This window comes from Chroicocephalus ridibundus, chromosome 2, assembly GCF_963924245.1.
Source record: "Chroicocephalus ridibundus chromosome 2, bChrRid1.1, whole genome shotgun sequence".
NCBI classification, from domain to species: Eukaryota; Metazoa; Chordata; class Aves; order Charadriiformes; family Laridae; genus Chroicocephalus; species Chroicocephalus ridibundus.
In genome coordinates this window covers 170,050,848-170,073,878 of record NC_086285.1, presented here as the reverse complement: position 1 = coordinate 170,073,878, position 23,031 = coordinate 170,050,848, and the positions used below count along the sequence as shown (strand labels likewise).

The window sequence follows — 23,031 nt, the reverse complement described above, 5'->3', positions numbered from 1 at the left end:
CCTTCAGTGAGAAAAACTCTTGTCGCTGATGTTCATTTGGAAGTGCCGAAGCACTGCTTCAGCAATTAACCAGCTGCTTTCTCACTGAAAGTGGGACATGTAACATTGCAGAGCTTCTCACCTGTAGTTGCCACTCAGCACCACCATGCAGTCCACCAAGAGGAATTTCTCTTTCACGTGGCCTTTGAAGGACATCCCTGTGCGGCAGTAGTATGTTGGGCCAGAAACTGTCCTCACCCTCAGGAACTGCAAACCAGACAAGGCACTGACTCAGTTGGAAGCTGTTACTTCCCTCCCCGCTGTCCCTCCTTCTTCCCCTTGCTCTTTTAACTTCCATCCTGCCACCATTTTTATACTTCAGCTCTAGTGATTCTGTCTCCACACACGTTGGAGAGATAAGCCCCTTCAGCCCTGTATTGTTGTGCCAGCTCTCCTCGCTTTCCTCGTACTCATCTTTCATTAGGCTCTGGCCCATTTTCCCCTTTCTTGGGTTTTCACTGTCGTAACAGCCCTCTGTGTCCCAAGACATATCTCCCTCAGGATGCGAAGTAGGGGCAGGGCAGGTCTTTGGTTTGCTCACCTCCACATAGTTAAGATTGACTCTGCATTTAGCAGCCGTGTCAAGGAAAAGCTGAGAGTTCATTTCATCCAGCAAGATGTACACGGGCACTCTGCGAGCAGCAGCATCCAACACCTCAAACAGCAGGTCCACATCAGTGAAAATGTCCATCACTATGGCCACCACCTAGGAAACGAATGCAAGAAAGACATCAGCCATCTGTGCCTGCTTATGCCCTGACTGATCACATTGGCCGGCACCTCACACTCCGAAGCTGCGCTGCTGCGCTGTCTCCATTTCAACTTCCTTTTTAAACAGGAACCTCCCCATTTAAATATTCCTTTAAACATTGTGGGCCCCAGAACTGGAAACAGAAATGCTTTTTACGGTGGACATTCTGTATGAGGGTGAGAGGTGAGGGAAAAACCTCACTGCCACTGAGTGTTCCCTTACTCATTAATCCAAGGATAGCAGGTACTTTTTTGGTCATGTAACCACCCTGGAAGGTTGTATTGAGCTGCGTCGCTCACCCAGAATCACAGAAACTTCAGAGTTGGAAGGGAACTCTAGAGATCATCTAGTCCAACTCCCCTGCTAAAGCAGGATTGCCTAGAGCACATTACTCAGGACTGCATCCAGGCGAGTCTTGAAAATCTCCAGAGAAGGGGACTCCACAACCTCCCTGGGAAGCCTGTAACCCCCTCAAACACCCATCCCATTTTTAGATAACTTCCTGGCCAAAGCTCAATCAGCCACTATACAGCTGCATCTATATGCTGATAATACAGGAAGTAGCTTCAGAGCTTTATCTCCCTGTCCTTCCCAACTCTTTATCAGTGAGTATAAACACCTGATGGAAGGGTGTAAGAAAGATGGAGACAAATTCTTCTCAGTGGTACCCAATGAAAGGACAAGACACAAATTAAAATACAGGAAATTGCAGTTAAACAGAAGGAAAACATCTTTTACTGTAAGGGTGACTGAACACTGGGACAGGTTGCCCAGAAAAGTTGTGGAGTCTCCATCTGTGGAGATATGCAAGGACATGTCCTAAGTAACCTCCTCTAATCGACCCTGCTTTGAGCTGGGGGGCTGAATTAGACCGTCTCCAGAGGTCCTTTTCCACCTCAACTGTTCTGTGATTCTGTGAACTCTTGGTATATTTCAGCATGGCCTTATACAGTTTTTCATGAGACCAAAGGCTAGCTTTGATGCAGTAAACGGTAGTTCTAGAATCATCCTTCCCCTCTGTCGGGTCCTAGGGCAAAGTTAAGGGAATTGGCAGAGGACCAGATGCATTCTGATTCATCTTTCACACACACATAATTTTATCTCTGCTCTAGCTGGGCTCTTCACTGTCTCACCTGTTGAGCTGCTCGAATCATTCTGCGAGCTTCCTCCTTAATGCTGGGATTGTCTGGGGGTGGTGGTTGCACGAGGGTTGTCACCTCTGTTCCCCTGAACCCAAAGACCATTGGCCAGCCCAGGTCAAGCTCAGGAACAGCGAGGTCCGAGTTCATGGGCCAGTAAGTCCCAGAGGATCCATCCATGTCATTGTCACCTGTGGTGTCTGTGCTGCCTTCCTGATTGGCGTACTGGGGTTTCTGGAGATTCTGTATGATGTGATCCACCTCTGAGTTGCAAAGAAAATCAGGGGCTGCCTCTTCTGACAAGAAGCGTTGGTAACTTTCTTTGCCCTCTTCAGTAAGCACATCCAGAGCTAAGCGGTAATACTCCTTGTAATGGGGGGGAAGATAGTTAGGGTCAAGGGGATTGTCCCCCTGCGACGAGCTTTGCGATCGACGAGCCATGAGGGGAGGGAGAGCTGTAAGACAGGAATAACCAACAATGAGAGCAGTTTCACTCCAGTGACATATCCACCCTCGTAAATGGCAATGGTTGCGGGTTCACAATGGCAAAATCAAAAGGGAAGGAATTCAAAGCACAAGAGTAACGTTGGAGAAAGTTCATTCTGAATGGATAGGCAGCCTTAAATTAGGCGAAGGCATTAATCAGTTACAGCATTACTTTGACACAGTTAAATGTTTTGGGGCAAAATAAGGAACAAATTAAATTGGGCAGCATCCAATTACACACACACACACACACACCCCGCCAAAGAACAATGCTGCTGGTTATTATCTGGACTCCATTAAAACTCATTTCCAAATGTTACAAAAATTATTTACTGTGTGTAATATGGCACTAAACCAAAAAGCTTATGCATGTATACAAACGCAGCCTCTGAATCCTTATAAATTGAGTGTTAAAAACACCTCAGCATATGAATAGAAGCAGGGTTTGTGTGCAATGCAGGCAAGTATAAGGGTGTCCTGCTGTTGTAACATGGTCAGAAGTCAGACGAGTCTTCATGACACCCATGAAGAAATAAAAAACAAGGGACATGATTCCTTCTTCAATCTCTTGATGTTGGGAAAAATCTGAGATGAAGGGGCTCATATTCAATATTTGACAGTTGTCTGTAGGGAATCTATTATTTGAGACTAAAGACAAATTTGATTTTAAGAAAGAAGAAGAAGAAAACCTTATTGTGACACAAATACAACTCAATAAACAATACCCTACTGATCTGCAAAGAACTCCAAAGCACTTTGGCTTCTGAGCCTCAATTAATGTCAGTGCTCAGACATACTTTTCATGGGGCCCCAGCACTGATGTGCCAACTGAGGCAAAAAAAATCAAAAAAAAGCACAAGGCTGACCTTGACCACTCATGCAAAGTTACATTAATGGGAAGTGTGAGTACAGAGGGTAAAAGTGGCCGCCGTCGTCATTGCCATCCAACACTTCTGCTCCCAAAATGGAAGGGATTGCCATGGATGTGGGAGTAAGAAAAAGACTTCTGGCCCATGTTATCACTCTTGTTAATCGCTGTGAGTATAAAGATAGAATAGTTTCAAGATAAAGCCTGAGTGGACTTTCTTACGTGACTACCTGCGTAGCGCAGCTCAGTACTGTGTTACTCCCACCTCAAGTGCCCACAAGTTACTCCTGCTTCAAACTATAACTCCTGGTAGAGCTGCATGATACAACAGGAAAAAATACGGTCTTAATATTGAAGTAGGGTTTGATATATTAAAGCTGTAAACTAATTGAATTAGGAGATTAATTTAGGAGACTGGGTGCCTTAAGGCTGTACAAAGAGCAGATGCAACAGTTGTAGTACTAAATGTCAGAACTTAACTCCTATTTTTTAAGAAGGAATGCTTTAGGACAATATAACCTTGTAGTAGAAGCTTATCTCAGGGGTCCAGGGTTACTGAGGAATGCAGAGACTAGTCAAAGCTAACACTTTTGATGCGCCAGGAAGAATAGAGAAGTAGCGCAGAGGCCTGCAATTCACCCAGAAGTCACGACGATGAAGAGGAGCGGAGGAAGTAAATGACCACCAGATGTCCCTGAAGACCACTGAGAGACTCTAGTGCGCATGCGGGAGTGGGCAGTAACCTGTAATAATGAGTTAATGAATAGGTAATAATTTCTTGGAAAACTAGTGAATATGCACACATAGTATGTATTTAAACTGTACACCTAAATCAGTCGGCGCGCACATTGGGTGGAGCAATCCCCTGTGTGCCCAGCGCTGCAATAAAGAATACCTGCAATAGTCACCAAGGCTATTGAGTCTTAACTTGGGCATTTCACAGCATCAATATAAGGGTAGCAACTGAATCTAACAGGTCCCTGTGCGAAGTATTCCAACAGATAATCATCTTTACAGTCTACACATGTATCCTTATTTGTAGTTGTAACTGTCTAGATTTATCTTCCCATTCTAATTCTCATTCTATCCTTCTTCTCTTAAATAAAAAGCAGTCCACTATATACCTCCATTTTGGTGTGCCCAAGTCACCTACGTACCTGCTGTTAACTACTTCAGTGGTGTCTTTAGCCTTTCATTTTAAGGCAATGCTCCCAGAGTTCCATTCATTCTTGAGACCATTCATGAGAGCAACATATTTCAGATATAACTCTAAAGGGGCTGAACGGTCATGCAGACAGCAAACCACTCATAATGCTAGCTTGCTCAGAACAGTAATAATCAAGAAAATACAAAATTAAGATTGTTTCACCACTTTATATTTATCATTATATTCCTTCTTCCATTTTGATTGCCCAGTCAGCATCATAAGGTTCTTCTGCTTTTTCTTCCTTTTTTGTTTTTGTAGTTGGCTATTTCAATACTCTTATGAATCAAGAAGACAGACCTTTAAAGGAAGTGTTGGCTAATGCTAAGCATTATTAAGTAAGGAACAGAGAAAATAACACCACTAACAGATTCAGAGGGAACTCACAACCTGACCGTGTTGTGAATATGAAAGTCTTATTCCTCACATCTTGAAAAAGGCTATTATAAATCAGAACTATGACTCTTTAGCCCAGAGAAGATATCTACAAAATATGTCCAGGGACCAGCTGTCCATTTTCTCCTCCGGTACAAGAACTAAAAGGGCATAAAACTAAACTAGCAGGCAGTGGCTTCAAATTGAACACTTTTTCTCAATCCTCTGCCAAACTCCTTCCCACAGGATGTTTTAGGATGGTTAGAGAAAGTGTGTACGAAAGGACAGGCCGAAGTCCTTTGTCAGAACGCTCCCACGGCCCCACAGTCGGTGGTGGAAAGGCCGGTCAGGAGACATGGCGGGAGGCTATGCGGGGAGCTTTTGCAAGAAGAGGAGTCGCTTGAGTTCCCTAAGGATTTGTGGTAGCCAATATATTCATGAATAAGCAGGAAAAACAGTACCAGTGAAGAAATGAATCTGATGCAAAAGCAAAGCGAGCCTCGTGGTTTGCTCTCAACCACCGGGGGAACGAAGGCGGGGCCGGCGGGTGCCGGGGCGGCCGGGCCCGAGGGGGACGGTCCGGCCGCGCTGTGAGGGACCCCCGGCGCCGGCCCGTCTCCCCCCGCACGGGGGAGGCGCTGCCGGCCCCGCCGGGCTCGGAGGAGCTGCTTCGGAGCAGCGTCGGGCCCAGCGGCCGCGGGCTCGGGCGGCTCCGCCGGCACCCGGACCGCCACTTCGGGCGCTGGCGCCGCTCGGCCCGGACCGTTCCCCGGCTCGGGCCCTGCTGGGGAGCCCGTGGTGCCGGTGCAGGTGACAGGGGGACGGCGGGGCCCGCGCCGCCCGCGGAGGGACGAGCGCCGGGGCGGCGCCGAGGCGGGGCGGGCCCCGCCGTCCCCCTGTCACCTGCAGCGGGTCCCCGGGGCCGCAGCGAGCACCCGGAGCGGATCGCACCGAGCACGGAGAGGGCTCCGGGTGACTAACGAGGCGGCAAAACCTGCAGCGTCACCCTCTCTGGCGCGCAAGGCGAGCACGAAGGAGGGAGATGCTGCGCCTTGTCCCAGGCAGCTCCTCCTCCTTAGAAGTTCCTGCTGAGACAGCACCGTCAAACCCCGCTTGGAAAGGACCTGCAGCCTGCTGAGCCTGGCATTCCTGGGTTTGCCCAGGCAAGGCTCTAGTCATTAAGCCTCCTCGCTTCCTTCAGGTGGTTTTAATTTCTTCCAAATAGACGCACAAATCTGAGAACTGTGAAATAAACCCCAGAAATTATGTTTCTGCCACCATAAGCCTAAGTAACTCATGACTTGCAAGAACCTAAGGACAAGTCCCTAACAAGTGGGCACAATAAATTTAAGGTCAGCTAGAATGAGCGTGTTTGACCATTACACTGTTCCCAAGGAAATGCATGAAAACTGTAAAAAAAGTATCTGTTTCCCCCAAGAAGACCCTAGATTACTCTAAACCTAAGTGTGAGGAAATTCTAGTTTGCTCACTTAAAAAGTATAGAATCTTCATAGAATCTTCATGGTTGGAAAGGACCTTTGAGATCATCAAGTCCAACCACAAATATAGCTTTCGTGTACTTTGATTCGCACGAATAGATCCTCATTTTTGTTTCAGAAATGAAATTCAGGAAGAAGCTGCAGTTTTCATGCTTTTGCCTGGGTTGTGTGACGACTCGTTTGCAGCAGCAGCTGTAGCTGTGTTGGCAGCCTCCTGTGCACGCACAGCTGAGCTCCACGGCATCACACAGCTCAGTGTCCCCAGGTCGGGCCAGGGTGACAGCACCAGGGCTGCACAGAACGTCTGTGTGTGTGCGAGGAGGCGAACACGCTTGGTACGCTGGTCACAGCTGCGGGGCAGCACAGGTGGGCAAGAGCAGCAACTGCAACCGCGCACCCCACACACTTGCTGTGTATGCGCTGGAGTGTATTCCTCATAGAATCCTCAACAGATCAATTCCGGTTTGAAGCTTCCATGACAACTAAACAGGACTTTAATTTAAAAACTATCTTAAATATTCTGCAGCTCTTAAGAGAAAACTAACTTACTGAATAGGATTCCAGAGAGTGAAAGCGCTTGACAGTTCTTGGGAATGCACTGGAAAAGATATGGTCCCGTTTGCACTTGTGATGCTGGGACAAGTGTCTGCACCTTATCTTTGTGCAAGATGGGAAGCTGATGGTCGACTGATACAGATTTAGAGTCTAGGGAATAAACAGTTTCACGAGTGACTGGTTGTGTCTACATCTATAAGGAAAGATTACCACTGCCTCTGGATCCAGCTGAGAGCTGAAGAGGCTGAAGTTTCTGCATACAAGGAGAAAAAACTTGAGCAAATCAAGATCCCTGTATCTGTTACTTCAAGCGCGCAGGCAGCTGATCTGGCCAAAAAGGACACTACATGGGCAGGGGTTTGTTGATGGAAGCAGAGAGGGGTGCTACAATGTTCACTTTCATTCCACATGGCAGTTTTCCTTAAAGCTGCTCATCTACGGTTGCTTTCTACTTAGGAGCCATTAGCATTTATACAGCTAGAAAAAAAATCAAGTAATGGGTAAGGTGATGTAATATGTTTTCTGTGTTTTCTTCATGCTGCAGAATTTAATATCTTTATCAATGACATGGACAGTGGGACTGAGTGCTCCAGCAATGAAGTTTTTCTGGATTTTAATAAGGCCTTTGATGCTGGCCCTTACAGCATCCACAGCAGCCATCCGGACAAGTTGTCCAGCTGTGGGATGAGCAGGTACAAGGTGCGCTGGGTGAAGAACTGGCTGGACAGCTGGGCTCAAAGGGTTGTAGTGATGGGGCTACATCTGGCTGGTGGCTAGCCACCGGCGGTGTTCCTCAGCGCTCATTTCTAGGGCCAGTTCTGTTCAACAGTCTTATCAACAATCTGGATTCAGCTGAATGCACCATTACCAAGTTCGCTGATGATACTAAACTGGGAGGTGCTGTGGACTCTCTCGAGGGACATGAGGCCTTGCCGAGGGATCTAGATAGATCGTAGCACTGGGCAATCATCAATGGCATGAAATTTAACAAAAACAAAAGCCAGATTCTGCCCCTGGAATGGAGTAATGCCGGACACAAGTATAAACTGGGAGAGGAGCGTCTGGAGATCAGGCCTGCAGAAAGGGACCCAGGGGCGCTGGTGGGCACAGCTCAGCAGGAGCCAGCAGTGTCCCCTGGCATCGAGAGGGCAAACCACGTCCCAGGGGACATCAAACACAGCAGGACCAGAGAGGGGATCGTCCCGCTGTGCTCAGCGCTGGTGCGGCCTCACCTGGAGCTCTGTGTGCAGCTCTGGGACCCACCATTTGAGGATGTGAAGGTCCTCGAACGGGTCCAGAGGAGGGAACCAAGATGGTGAAGGGCTGGAAGGCATGTCCTCTGAGGAGCGGCTGAGGACTCTGGGTTTGTCTCGTTTGGAGAGGAGGGGGCTGAGGGGCCACCTCCTGGCTCCCTGCAGCTTCCTGAGGAGGGACGTGGGGAGGGAGGCGCTGAGCTCTGCTCCCTGGGATCCAGGGACAGGACGCCTGGGAATGGCTCAAAGCTGCGCCAGGGGAGGGTCAGACTGGACACGAGGAAGCATTTCTTTACCGAGAGGGTGGTGAAACGCTGGAACAGGCTTCTGGAGAGGTGGTCGATGCCCAAGCCTGGCAGTGTTTAAGAGGCATTTGGACAATGCCTTTAGTGACACGCTTTAACTTTTGGTCAGCCCTGAAGGCAGTTGGACTAGATGATCATTGTAGGTCCCTTCCAACTGAACTATTCATTCTATTCTAGTCTAGTCTAGTCTATTCTATTCTATTCTATTCTAGTCTAGTCTAGTCTAGTCTAGTCTAGTCTAGTCTAGTCTAGTCTATTCTAAGGGGGTTTATAAGAAAGATGGAGGGAGACGTTTTACCAAGGCCTGGAGTGACAGGACAAGGGGCAACAGTTTTAAACTGAAAGAAGGTGGGTTTAGATTGAACTTTAAGGACGAAAATCTTTATGATGAGGGTAGTAATACACTGGCCCAGGTTGCCCAGCGAAGTTGTGGATGGCCCATCCCTGGAGGTGTTCAAGGTCAGTTTGGATGGGCTCTGAGCAACCTGGCCTAGTGAAAGATGTCCCTACCCAGGGCAGGGGGATTGGACTAGACGATCTTTGAAGGTGCCTTCCAACACAAACCATTCTATGATTCTATTAATTGGCTGGAATGCTTTAGTTCCCTGATTTGCAACACGAACAATACTAGGTTGATGAATTCTCAGCTTGCATGAATAATTCTGTTCTATATATCTATATAAAATTGATATGTGTATTTGCATTACGCAATTTCTAAGCCTGAAAAAGTACGGGGAATTTCTGTGAAGAAATATCTCAGGAACACTTAGCATTGGCATCATCCCAATAATCTCCCTCTAGCTTCTCATGTGCTGCTATCTACAATGAAGATATTCCATGCTTTGCATGACAAGAGATGCACCAATTGATTGATGCTCTTTCAGTAGTTTTTCAAACTACTTCCCTGTCAATTTAAGGAAAAGGGGAGCAGTTAACTGGAATGTCAAATGTTATTATCTTTCGTCGCTATGGTAAGCGTGAGCTGATCTCAGGTCAATGAATAAATAAAACCTTACAAAAGTGATCTATGTAGCTCCTGGGCAGAAACTCTGCGAGGAATGCTAATTCATGATGAGGAATCAGAGTCACCTGAGCTTTTGGATTCCATGCACTTGCAGTCTTTGCAAGTATACTCCTGCTAGTATCCATCTTACAGAATTCATCTAGGTGCTGCATTTTGTTAACGTTAGGTGGTTTTGTGTTTTTCTTTGCTAAATTACAACTCCTGGGAATAGCTATCTGCAACTGGCAGAACTCTGAGATGCTGGTTCACATTTGATGTTGTTAAGCTGCCAACTGTGAGCCTGTGTCTCTAGTTCTAGGTCAAATAATCCACTATTTGATAAGTAATTCCCCTACAAATTAGATTAAAATGATAACATACCATTTATGGCTAATATTTGTTTGCCATAGTGAGATTTCCGCAATATAATTGTTTTTTAAGCTGCTGTCTCTCTACATCTATGCTAACTAGTTTTGATCCATTCAAAATGTGGCAATTACTACAGTGTGATGCTGGATTTTGAGGAGTATCAATTCACATGCCTTAGAGAAGATGAGATATGTTACTAAACAGGCAGTGCTGCCTTGCCATTGTTTGACTCTAGAACTGTGTATTCACTTTATTTTGTAGGGCATTCAGGATGTATAATGCCAGGAAGGGCAGCTGAGTACATGTACTTTCTCATATTCTCTCTTAAACCTTTAGCAGTTGTCATGTAAGAGGCCTGGAAGAGCAAAATGAAGGAAATATTTGACAGAAGTAGCGAAATTTGGGCAAGAGCTCTGTGAAATGCATAGCCCATGTGGGCCCTTACTTCCTCAGAACTGATTGTCAAAGGCTGTTATTACAGTTAGACAGCAATTCTTTGCTTTTATGCCTTGGTTCCTTTAACAGGAATTCACTGAACACCTTGTCACATTTCCTCAATCCAGAGCGACAGAAGATTAAGGCAGACATTATTTATAAGCATTCTTGCATGACAGCTGTATTTTCCTAGATTATGGTGGCATCTGAAACAAAAAAGGAACGCTGAGGAGGGGTTGCCTTCTTGATTGAACTTCACCTGCAAATCTATTTTCTGCAGCTTCATTCACCCCAGAAAAAGACAGACGTGTTTTTGGAAATCTGAACCACTATAACCGTCAAAGAAACTAAGTCACAAACTGAAAATAAACCAAATGCGTATGGAAGCCTGTTACTACTGGTTAATAGAGACTTTTACTTATTCATGTGCTTGTTCATTTTATTTAATTAGGAATTTAATTTTCTTTTAATTGCTAGTCACAGTTTACAATTTTTTTGTGACACAAGCCATGTGCAAGCTAGTGAAAAATGAAGATGCTAAAAAGAATAATGTGTGGCACCACCACATTGCCCTTGAAGGTCTTTTTATAAAGGGTAATAAGATACTCTGTAGTCCAGTTATAGTTCAGGAACTGAACTGTATATGGATACGGTTACAGGAGAAGAAGAGGTCACAGAAATCCAGCATCTGCAATTGTGAACGGCTATGTGACACACGATCAGTGCAAAAGGAACCACTGAACATCCCTCCTTCCATCTACATGGCAACTACTGAAAAAAGTAAGATCCTAAAGACCCCTAGTACAAAAGCCCCAGAAACACAAGACCTACCATGTACCGCTGGAAGGGAACCGGAATGCTCAAACACACCACCAACGTCCTTCACACCTTCAGCAGCTGTAACTTTACCAGGAAAAGCATCCCAGGAAGAGTACTGCCCCTGCATTGTACAAGAAAGCAAAGGACTCCTGTTATAGCCTGCCAATATAACCTGGGAAAAAATTCCAGCAATTGTTTTAAACTTGATTTTATGAGCAGAACACACCAATAGGGGACCTGAGAAGTTCTTTAAGACCACTAAGCATACTGGCATATGCCACTACTTATCCTGCTGTCCAGTCCCTGTTGTTTTAGGAGAAGATCTAGTTAGGCTGATGGTTGGGCTAGATGATCTGAAAGGCCCCTTCCAACCTAGGTGATTCTCTTACTCTAAGATGAAAGAAAAATTCCAGAAGCCAAATTAAGTAGCAAGGGAGAAAATTGTAACTTCTTCCCAGCGCTTAGCCCTTAAGCTTTGGGTAAATTAAAGTGCAAACTCTAACTAGGGGAGCAATTCAGGTGTCTCCACATAGGTGTTTAATGTCACTTGGGATGCCCTAAGGTATCTTACCTGGCCTCCAGCTGCTGGTCAAGAAGGGTGTGAGTTTCTCGTAGGGCTTGTGCCACATCTGCTCTGTTTTAGAGTCCCTAAGGCACCTAAAATGACACTAAACACCCAAGTTTAGGGACCAGGATTGCTCCTCATGGGTCAGCCTGATTAACTAAATGCAGGTGTATAACATGCCTACCTGCAAGCTAATTGCCTTGTGCTACCCTTTATAGATGATGGAGAATAAGTGAATAAAATCAAAGGAGTATGGAATAAGATTCATCTTCTAATATAGATGGTTACATTCGGCCAAGGTGTCTCTTAATCTTTCCCCTAGAGACATTACAAATCAGTCTTCTAAAGCTGCAGTGCTCAGTCTTCAATTTTTTTAACTCCAAGATTACCTTTATCCTGTCATAGAATCCATTCTAGCAAGATCCAGCTTGAAACTTTCAATACCTTATACCAGAACCTGCCTAGGAGATGGGTGGTTCCAGAATTTCAGTCTTTAAGTGGCTAATAGAGTAAAGAAATTGGAGCAGGTTTTTTACTTTTTCAGTTATACTTTCAAACATAATTTCTACAGTCTTGCCCAACTTCAGGTGTCTTCATTGCAGAACACCTCCATGAATGTCTGCTGTCCATACCAACATATGGAGTATGCACCTGGAGTACTGTGTCCAGTTCTGGGCTCCCCGGTTCAAGAAGGACAGGGAACTGCTGGAGAGGGGACAGCAAAAGGCTACGAAGATGATTAGGGGGCTCGAACACCTCTCTTATGAAGAAAGGCTGAGGGATTTGGGTCTCTTCAGTCTGGAAAAAAGACGACTGAGGGGGGATCTTATCAACACTTATAAATACTGAAAGGGTGGGTGTCAGGAGGATGATGCCAGGCTCTTTTCCGTGGTGCCCAGCGACAGGACAAGAGGTAACGGGCACAAACTTGACCATGGGAAGTTCCATCTCAACATGAGAAGGAACTTCTTTCCTTTGAGGGTGGCAGAGCCCTGGCACAGGCTGCCCAGAGAGGTGGGGGAGTCTCCAACTCTGGAGACATCCCAAACCCGCCTGGACGCATCCAACCTGCTCTGGGTGCCCCTGCTCTGGCAGGGGGTTGGACTGGATGATCTCCAGAGGTCCCTTCCAACCCTACGGTTCTATGGTTCTACATTACCAACCACCAAAATCTAGGCACTACAGTGAAGTGAGTAATCGCCCCCACTAGACACCCACTTCAAGGCTGATGAGTCCCGCCATTACTGTACAACATTTTGTGAGCCATCAAATTGTACTAATAGTTCTTTTGTACTCTTTTCCAGGTCCATTTTTAAATGCAGCCAGCACAGCTGAAAACAATATTCCAATGGTTCTCTTACCAATGCTGCATTTGAGAAAAAACTGCCTCCCTACTCCCGCTTGTACATCTGTGGATATTGCCATGGCATTGCACTTCAGCTCGCTGGCTACTCTGATACCCGTTAGTTTTTGCAATGGTTGTTGGGATACAGTCTCCTTTTTGTAAGTATGAAATGTGTTCTTGGTTAATACATATAATAACTGTGATGCATCAGTTTATCAAGCGATCCAAGGTACTCTGTCTACCTGCCCTATCTTCTATTTTTATTGACTTTCCCAATAATCAAGTACCTAAAAGCTTTATCACAAATGTTTTTACTTCATTGATCAAAATATCAGAGATGAAACATAACACTGAGCTTTGTGAAAGTCTGTTAAAAACAAACCTACCCAATGATGACTAATTTTTGAAACAAGACTTCTTAATAATTTAAAGTGCCTATTTTCATTTTGAACTGTCTGTTGTCTAGTGTATATCACAACTGCTTTTTAAAAGATTAGGGGTACATGAAGGGGGACTACAAAATCATCTGATGTAATATTGCAAACCACTAACTTAGCATTGAATACCGCAAGCCAGTGAATATCTGGCTTGCATATTGCAACTCAGCATTTCACTGTCCCATTCTGCCTGTAGCTGCGGTCAACTGGGTCAACGGAAGATGAAAAACCATAAATATGTTTATGCAGTTGTGCAATGGGGACGATTACTGCCTGAGTTCTTCAGAGAAGTCCTACAATATGAGAGTTGATTATCATTGCTATTTTAATGCACAGGTGGAAGAGCAGTAGCCGTGGTTAGCTCGCAGCACACAGTCCCGCTCTACAGAGGGCCTGACTGATAGAGAAAAGCAGAGCGGAGTAGAGTAGAAAAGTGCAGATACAAAGGGCAAAAAAGAGCCAAACTGTCAGCCTGAACACCCTAGTCACTCGTACGCACAGGCAACAGCATCTCTCCCAGTAACTATATTTAAATATATATATATTAGAAAGATTATTTAAAAAAACCCCACAAACTAATAGCTGTGAGTCAATCATTTTCTTAGCAAGCTATTTCAGCATTCATTTACATTTATTCAGGGAAAATGCATTTTATTTCACAAAGTAATCTTAACCTCCATATTTTAACTGCATTATAATGCCTCTATTTGCAAAGTTGAAAAATTACTTAATACCACATCTTTCGTCTGTTCAAGTACACTATAAATCACTTCTCAGCTTTCTCCACGACAAACTGAACAGACTTTCTATTGGTAGGACTTGTCTCCTGTCATTGGACAATGTTTGTGGCTTTCCCTTAAGAAGTCTCTGAACTTTCTCTGGTAATTTAATTCATCTGCACATCACTGAATCTTCAATTCTATAATTGCAACCTTCATTCTGGATTTCTGTATATTGTTTTATATCTGACTGTATTAAAATACATTTAATCAGATTGTAGCGTTGTAATTTTTACTGTTATTTACTGTTATTTAGTATTATATTTATAAACATGATATTTACCATCTCCTCAAACTCTATGTTATCCTTGAACTTTACTAGACTATTTACTGATGATGTAAACATTTATTGAACTCCTGAGCAGCACTGGAGAAAATGCTGGCAAGTCTGATAAAAATGAACATTATTAATACCTTCTCTTTAATGATTGATACTAATAAATTACTATTTCATTAACTACCTAATGCAATGTAGGATTTTATTCACATTACAGAAAGCATTTGTTTATATGATTTGGAGAAGTTGAGGCTTATTATAATAAATATACTTACACCTTCACCAACCAAAACTGTATATTTACTTGAATACCAGAGGGCATACAATGAGATCAGGTTTTTTCCTTTGTATAAATTACCTTGCACTGGCAGCACATGGTTTCATTTGCATTATCCTGGCCTTTCAGCTCACTTCGTTAGTTTTTTTCCAAATTTCCCTGCAATTATCTCTGGATTTAATAATTTCAGTGTTTATTACCACTTACATTCAGTAGACTTTGTGGGAGATATTATTAATGGTCTTTTGAAAGTAATGCACTTTTATTCCCTGAAATGATTTTAGCATATTTATCCAGCTAACAACTGTCCATTATGGTATGGACTTGTGATCAAATTACTGCCAAGTAAGTTTGCACGAACATAAGGACCCACAGTACCCGCCATGAACATTCGTCATCATGAATGCAAGGCAATTACCTCTTCCACAAAAGTGAAGCGTAGTACCTTGCGTTTACCGCGGGGTATTGCACACTGCAGGCACATGCACACAGACAGCTGCTATGAAATCGTTTCTCTGTGATGACACACTCAGTGTACAGCGTTTTTGTGTGCACCCACATCCTTAATCTGAAACTGTATTCAAAACAACGTATTTCAATCAATTTCTCTGTGTAAATTACTGAGAAGGCTTTTCCTCACATAAATCCTGATGATTTAAACCTCCAGAAAGATTATAGTTTTTCACAATCCCATTCCACGCAGTATACTGTACTTTGTACTCTGGTGTATTGCCTTCTTTAATTCTAAACATTTGTAATGTAAAAACCCCTCTGAACATCTTTGCATTTCACCTGCCATTTACTCATATCAGTTCCTGTATTTTCTTTCTGTTTTCTCTAAATAAAGAGCGCCCAAATTTTCAGTCTCTCCAGGCTTCGTTCTCACGTCTGAACCCTCTCTTTACCCTATGTTTCTGGGAGAACAGAACACAAAATCAGCTCTACTGGATTGGATCAAAGGTCCATCGAGCCTAGAAGCCCGTCTCCAACAGGGACTAAGAGCAGATGATGTGGAAAATATACAGGGACAGGCCAAGCATTTATCATACTTCACCAGCTTCGCTAAGCCAATTTTAGCTACCCGAGGCTCAAGAACCTCCTGACCTAGATACGCTTTAATAACTATAGAGAGCCTCAAAGGATTTTGCTACCATAAACTCACACAGTTTCCCTAAACCCGTATAAAATTTCGGCATCTACAACAGCCAGAGGCAAGGAGTACAGCTCGGGAGTACAGTCAAGAAGAGTTGTCTTCTCTTTTGAATCTGCTGCTTGTACTGTGGGTTTTTTTGCTTTGGCTGAGAAAATCAACATCTATTGACCTTGCCACACCACTCTGATGTTATACATCTGTCAACTCTCCTGTCAATCATCACCTTTCTAGATGGAGAACCCTAACTTACTCAACTGTTTCCTATACGGAAACCGTTCTATGACTCTTACGATCCTCTAAGTCTGTTCTCTTCTCTGTATTTGTTTCACACTACCGTATTCTTTTCTGCGATGGTAGGACTGGAGCTGCAAAGTGGAAGCAAAATATGGCTTTATATACAGCATTTACATTCTGTTCCTTTCCTAATATGCCATTTGCTTTTTGACCACTAAGGAGCAATGACCATCCTGCTGATTTATAGGACAGGATTACTATTTTTGTGGTTTTTTTTTCTTTTAGTCCTGCTGTTGCTGAACTGCCCCAGTGACAACCAATTGATTTTCCTGAATCCCAATAGGCTACAGCCAAACAGCCCTGCTGGTTTGGTTGAATATACAGTTACAGTAAAAAACTCTTATCAGAATCAGAAACCCATTGTACTAGATGAAGCACCAGAAATTATTAAATTGGTTCTTCTTTAAGAAGGCCTCTTAGTCTAGGCTCGATTAGACAGGATAAACAGATGAAAGAGAAATATGAGCCGAGAGGTACAAAGGAACAACTGGGAGATGTGAAAATTTAGCATTGTACATAAAACATTGTGGAATGAAGTGGTCTGTAGGCACTGTACCACAGATAGCTTCTACAGGGACATATGAAAAACAAATTTTTGATGGACTTTCTTAATATAAGGAGAAATCTGGGTCACAAAGCCTAAAGGATAGGCAAAGTAACTGGCATCAGACAGATAAAGTCTGTTAAAGAACCATGTGCTTGGTCCATGTGCTCCACCACGAAGAGCACACAGACCAAGAGGAAACGTTTGTGAATTTATTTTCACAGGGATTCCAGACTAGCTTTCATTTACTGTTTGACAAGTCACCACACTGGCTCCCATTTTCTCCGTACAAGCCCTGCAGTACTTTGCATTTAATGTTCCTCTGATTTTACAGTCACTCGGAATTAGTATTTCATGAAGTCAGGGAAAAAAGCACTGATCCACAGTGTCTTCTCTCCACATGTTGTAGGAGGCTGTTAGCCTTATTTGGCGTTTCATGCAGTTTCTGGTCATAGATTTAGAAGTATAACAAACACAGGCAGGTACAGAGAAGGGTATAGAAAGAAACAAGTATTCATTCAGTACACTAGCTCTTTAGAACTTCCTTTTTAGCATGTTAATATGGGATAGTTGTTGGGTTTTTTTCAGGAGGAAGGTGAAGGAGAAAAAGAAGGTAGGCTTTGTAGCTGTTTATGAGTAACTCCTCCCATGCTTAGGGGCAGTGGATAAAGGAGAGCACGAAGGAGCTTGTTGGAAACTTAACAAGTGGGAGATGAAGGCTGATATAATGGGCTGATGAGAGGCGGGATTCAATCTCTCGGCAGCAAAGGTCTCCTCCACCCGTCTGCTTGCGCTTTCCCAAAGATGCTGGGTTGGTTGCTACGGTGCCAACACACCTCTGCACAGGGAGCATTCATGCAATCACTCCTCTCCTCAGCCAAAAAAACATTAGCGGGGGAGAAGACAAGAAGAGAAAGGAGCGTGCACCTATCCCTGTGCAATTATCAAGAGCTTTTTTTGAGGAGGGAGACTCCAATGGAAATTTCCCTTTGGCTTGACCTGAGGACTGCTTCTGTTCACACTGGTGTAATTGGGAGAGACTTCACTAGCTTTGACATTTACCACAAGCATCCAGGTCTTGTGATCTGCAAAAGCTATCAGACCCTTTTAATACTGGAAAGAGTAAGTGGTGAAGTGGTCAGAGTCTACAACTATCTCTGCACAGAAAAAAGTTCTAACCATAAGGAAATGTTTAACGTAGGCCGAGCCAGGAAAACTAACCGACAGATGAAGCTAGATGTAAAAATTCTGCCTTTACCTCAAGATTAACCAAGAACAGAAACTGGAAAAATTTATAGACCTGTTGGCTTGTGCATCATTTGCTGCCTGTCCATATTATGTCCCATTTCAATGGACTTCAACTCTTTTTTTCTAAAAGAGTAGCATGAAATTCTATTTTCAGCTATGCCAAGTGGATGATCACCACAGAGCCCTACAGGTTAAAAAAATATATAAAAGGACCTGCATTCTTTTCTTGATTCTTTGTGACAGGCGTGAATCAAGAGCGATGGACTGCATTTACCCAGCCTAAGCAAAAGGAAACCAGCTCAATGTTTCCTTTCTCTCTCATCTGCTGCTCCTGCTGATGTCTCAGCACCTCAGGCTGGCTCTATCTTCCTTCCCAACGCTGACTCCGGTGCTTGTTGTTACGTGTTTTGCCTGCACAGCAAGTTCCCAGGCTGCCTCACTCGGGTGATCGCTTCCCTGGCCAGACCTGCTTCTCTGCTTCAAGACACTCCCAAAGCCGAGGCCGTCCCAGGTCTGTGCAGCAGTGGAGGAACTGCCTGCGAGGAAGCACAGCTGGCTCTCGGGCTGGAAAGGGCTAGCAAGCCTGATCTCTGCTTTTGCGCAAGTATAAGCAAAATTCACTGGGCCTAAACACCTTGTCTTTTCTTTGCCCTGGGTACCAGCAAGAAGGGAAAGGCAATGCAGACAGAAGAATCTACTTTAGCCTGCTGGACTCCACAGCCAGCCACAAAACCCCTCTGTGCTATTAATGTTTGAAGGACTTCAAGAAATTAATCAAAGAGATTTTCAGAGTGAAAGAAGCAGCAGATGGTACATCCAAGAGAAAAATGTAAAGCAGCTGTTTCCAAACAGCAGTCCAGCAGGTGGGAGTGCGTGGGCCACAGCTGGTCCATGCACCATGCTCAATGACATCGCTTACATCTCTCATGCTGGGCTGCGAAAAATTTTCAGGTTTCCAAAATGTCTAGAACGCCTGAAGTTTAGAAATCAATTATTTAAAAAAAATTATTTTGCCTGATAAAATAGAAAAGATGATATGAAAACAGGCTGCTAATAATCTGGAGGGGTCAGCTTTAGGAGAGAATAATAATGCCTAACGTAAAACTACTTCAGCAGACATTGTGACAGTAAGACACGAAAAATGTTTGTTTGCTCTCAAGAAAATGTTGTACTAGGTAAATGATATGGGAAATTAAGGTGTGGATTTTTTTAATTCTGCATTGTGTGATGGAGGGACAGCTAGCACTTCCTAATCCTGCCGCTACTCCTACATGTGCTAGCATTCTGTACTGAGGGTTGGACTTCTGCTGAGAAATGATCTCTCAGTTTAAGGCCTCTCACTTTCCAGTCTCACAGTGATGTGCCTGTAGCACTTTTCATTTCCAAGTGCACCCCAGAATTTCCTGGTTTAGCCACAGCATATTGCCATGGAAATTTTACAAGTGCTACAGCGAAGGATGCTGGATAACTTACTATTAACTGCTTTTCTCACCAAGCAAGGCTCAGGTATGTTCCCCGGAACAGCACGGTGAAAAGTGGGTAACAATCTGAATTAGACCCTTTCTCAGCCACAAGTCTGTCTGCTAAGTCCCCATAGGAATTATTTTTCCTCTTTTGATTTTCATTTCCTTATTTTCTGCTGAAGCCTCTCTGTGTTCTCATTCTCAATGCTCTCTCCATTTTAGGCTGTGGGCTCAAAGCCCGGGTTACTGTTAAAATTTCAGTTTGGGAGATGAAAATACGGAATTTGTTATTCCTGTTACAATGTCATGTATACAACCCTCAGGTCTTTTCTCTTGGTGATCTGACCAGCCTCTACTGTTCACCCTACGTTAAAGCATCTGAATGAATGTGATCCCATTCTTTACCCTAGATGGTCTTATATCATTTTAAGTCAGTCATCATTTTAAAAAAAAAGTTATGTATGCCTGCTGTAGTCTAGGAGTTTCACTTCACCTGAAGCCATGGTCGTCAGATGAGAAATTGCTTCAATTAATTTAATCAATTCACTCACCGAGCTTCCAGAGATTACAACATTATCTTCCATATTACATACATTTGTCAGCTGACGCTATGAACTGGCAAAATAAACTCTTCTGTGTCTACAGTGAGTGGTGAATGTACTGAATGCTACAATCAAGTGGGAGCCTGGTCAGCACCTCAGAACACCTACTGGGCTCCCACTCACCTCTGCTTATTAGTCAGCACAAGGGATCCCACAAAATATTCTTTGCTGGAGAATGAGGAAATTAGCCACCATTCAGAATGTACAGGGGACCTTTGTAAAGGCCAGAGGAAGGGAAGAGTAGCAGAAAAATTACATGTCGTAATTCTTCTTGTGAAGTGGTTATTGAGACAGCATGTCAGCACGTCAATCTTAACTGTCCTATGCAACAAAAGGTATGGAGTGGCATGTGTAAATCCAACCAGCAGAGAGGCACTAGGGCAAAAACTGATGTTTCAGCTACTGAAAACTGAAACGTGATCCTGTGTGCAAAAGGGGCCTCTTACAGAGAGCAATTACCCTAAGAGATAGAGTCATAGAATCATCCACATTGGAAAAGACCATTAAGATCATCAAGGCCAACCGTTAACACTGCCAAGTCCACCACTAAAACATGTCCCTCAGCACCATGCCTATGACAGCAACGCTTGTGCCAACCTTACTCTCTTTCAATCAGTCCCTTTCCTTGGATTTTTATTTACTAGGTAGCAGGTGTAAGTAAGTCTAAAACAGAGGACTTCAAGAAAAGCTCCAGCAGTGTAAGGTATCATTTGGAGAAGCAGAACTGCATGCTGCCCTTGACTTCTATTTCCCCCACACCCAGATTTTAGAAATGAACTCATGAAACTCTCTTCCTCATTAGGGATACAAAATTCCAGCGAAATGGGGCCTGATAAGCAGTCCAAAAGTGTTCCATTTAACCATAAAATACAGAGAAGTGCAATCCTGCAAGGTTTGGAGGTGAATTTCCATTGCTTGGAAAGTTGTGAGTGCAAAATTATGTATAGAACACAGATGCCTCTGTCCTCAGCCACGACACTGCTCTGGCACAATCATACCATACTGTGCTATGTGACATTTTCACTTTTTCCTTTGACTTGCAATTTTCCCTACAACCACACAAGAAGCATTTTATTTTTTCTTCCTCAGAATACTACTATTTCCACTGCCAGCTGACAGCAAATACAACTCTGAAGCCCCTCAGATACATGGGAGTTAGGCTAAAATGAAAAAAACTTTCTCTCCCCAAACCACAGCCCTTCTGTAGCCTTGTAACAGGGTGAAGGTGTGCTATGATTTTTCTGTCTGCCTGCCTCTTCCTCCAATGAAAACACATGCTACTGTAGGCTGTGCAAAGGGATCCTGCGCCACCAGTGTTCTGCACTGCTGTATTTGCCACTGCTCTGTTTTGGGGCTAGTTTGCTGTCTAGAGGTGTTATTCATGCATGTTTGGTCTCTATCACAGCTGAGATCATTGCAACTTTCATGAATTGGATGTTTTCAGCACAAGGAGGATGCTATAGGCACTTCTGTCCCTTTACAAGTGCCTCCTCCCCCTCTAACTGTTTTAGAAGATAGAGAACCTCGGTCCTCAGGCCAGACAAAAGCCATAATTGACCTCCATTGACCTTAGTCAATTTAGAGTGACGAGAACACAAGACTTTCCCCTTCTGTTCTGCTCACACACAAAACCCGAGGTCTGTCAGACAGGCCTATGTCTGTGGAAAGAACCAGCGAGTATATGCACGTGTGCCTGTGCACGCATGTGTCCACACGCATCCATCTGTGCTTTTGCATGTACGCGCATGAATGTCTGTGTCGCTGCTTGCCGGCCATGTCGGCAGACAGCTACACACCCATGCATGTGGATCGAGGTCAAAGCAAGTAAAGGTGCAGTGGGCCCCAGGAGCTCTTTCTTGTTTCTCAGCCTACTGCAGACCTTGGCCTTCCCAGCACTACCACCAGTGAAGTCCTCTTTGTCCTGATCTCTTGACCACACATCCCTACAGTGTTTCCTATCCAAGAAGAAGGCCCGCTCCAGTTCTGTCGTGGGAAGCTGAGTCAGGCTGAGAGATCTCTTCACAAAGACAGGGACAAGTTTGGAAATACCCACTCCCTGGGGCTTTCTCAAAGGAGATGGGACGCAAGTTCGGTGAAGCGTTCACCAAGCAGTTTTGATCAGGCTACCTGCAGACCGACAGGTCTCTTCCCGCACCAGCCACAAGGCCTGCTCTCTGTGCTGGGGCGCTCTCCCTCCCCCCTCACCTCTCCCGTCTCCTCGGAGGACTCCCCTTTCTCCCGTGAGAGCTGTCATGGCGTGGCTGGGAGCTCCTGCTGCTGGAGCCTTTCCGCATGTAAGCAGCCACCTCCTGCCCACAGAAGTCCCTGCCCCAGATCTGGAGCGCCCAGCTAGGCGCAGAGGAGCTGGACAGGACCTCCCCAGCCCTCGCTCGCCACCTCACCCGGCCATCCCAGTACCCCAGGAGGTGCCGGCTCCTCTCCTACCTTCCCAGGTGAGCCAGGACAGGTGGTGGGTCGTGCTCTCCGGCTCTCCGCTCCCCTGGACGTGCCTGCAGCCTGATTCACCAGCACCTCCGAGCCAGCGAGAATCAAGCTCCACCCAGGGCACAGGGTGAGTAAGAGCGAGAGAAAGGCAAACTCCGGAGAGTTATTCCCTCCCCAGGATTGCAGGGGAGCCAGAGATAAGGGCTGCACATTCCTGAGCCGCAGGCGGCCTCTCCCTTCCGTCTGCCCCGAGCCTGTCAGACCAGCTTGGGCCTGGCTGCGGAGCAGGCCTGGGAGCGGGCTCAGCAGCGGCAGGCAGGCACGGACCCCGGCTGCCCGTCCCAGACTTGGCCCGGCACGCCTCAGCCCAGGGAAGGCGAGTTTGGACTCATCAGGGACCTCTCATGCTCTGGGGTCCATTTTGGGGCAACAGCGGTGTGCCGCAGCAGCAGCTCCTGGGCAGTGGCACCATTGCAGCAGGAGCGATCAGGCTGCAGGGCCC

At 44.9% G+C, this 23,031-nt stretch overlaps 1 protein-coding gene across 2 annotated transcripts in view; it reads right to left on the bottom strand.

Moving 5' to 3' along the window:
• FAM83H (family with sequence similarity 83 member H) overlaps window positions 1–22,625 on the bottom strand; it is a 28,660-nt gene extending 6,035 nt beyond the window's left edge. Inside the window, exons 1-5 of one of the 2 annotated variants that reach the window (XM_063327778.1) lie at window positions 22,530–22,625; window positions 11,113–11,221; window positions 1,924–2,384; window positions 581–745; window positions 122–246 (exon numbers count right to left, since the gene is read on the bottom strand). In XM_063327778.1, the coding sequence (XP_063183848.1) occupies window positions 122–246; window positions 581–745; window positions 1,924–2,370 (737 nt within the window). In that variant the 5' untranslated portion in view covers window positions 2,371–2,384; window positions 11,113–11,221; window positions 22,530–22,625. The remainder of the gene's footprint in view (window positions 1–121; window positions 247–580; window positions 746–1,923; window positions 2,385–11,112; window positions 11,222–22,529) is intronic. The other variant, XM_063327779.1, reaches the window with a different exon arrangement.
• Window positions 22,626–23,031: the final 406 nt, after the last annotated feature.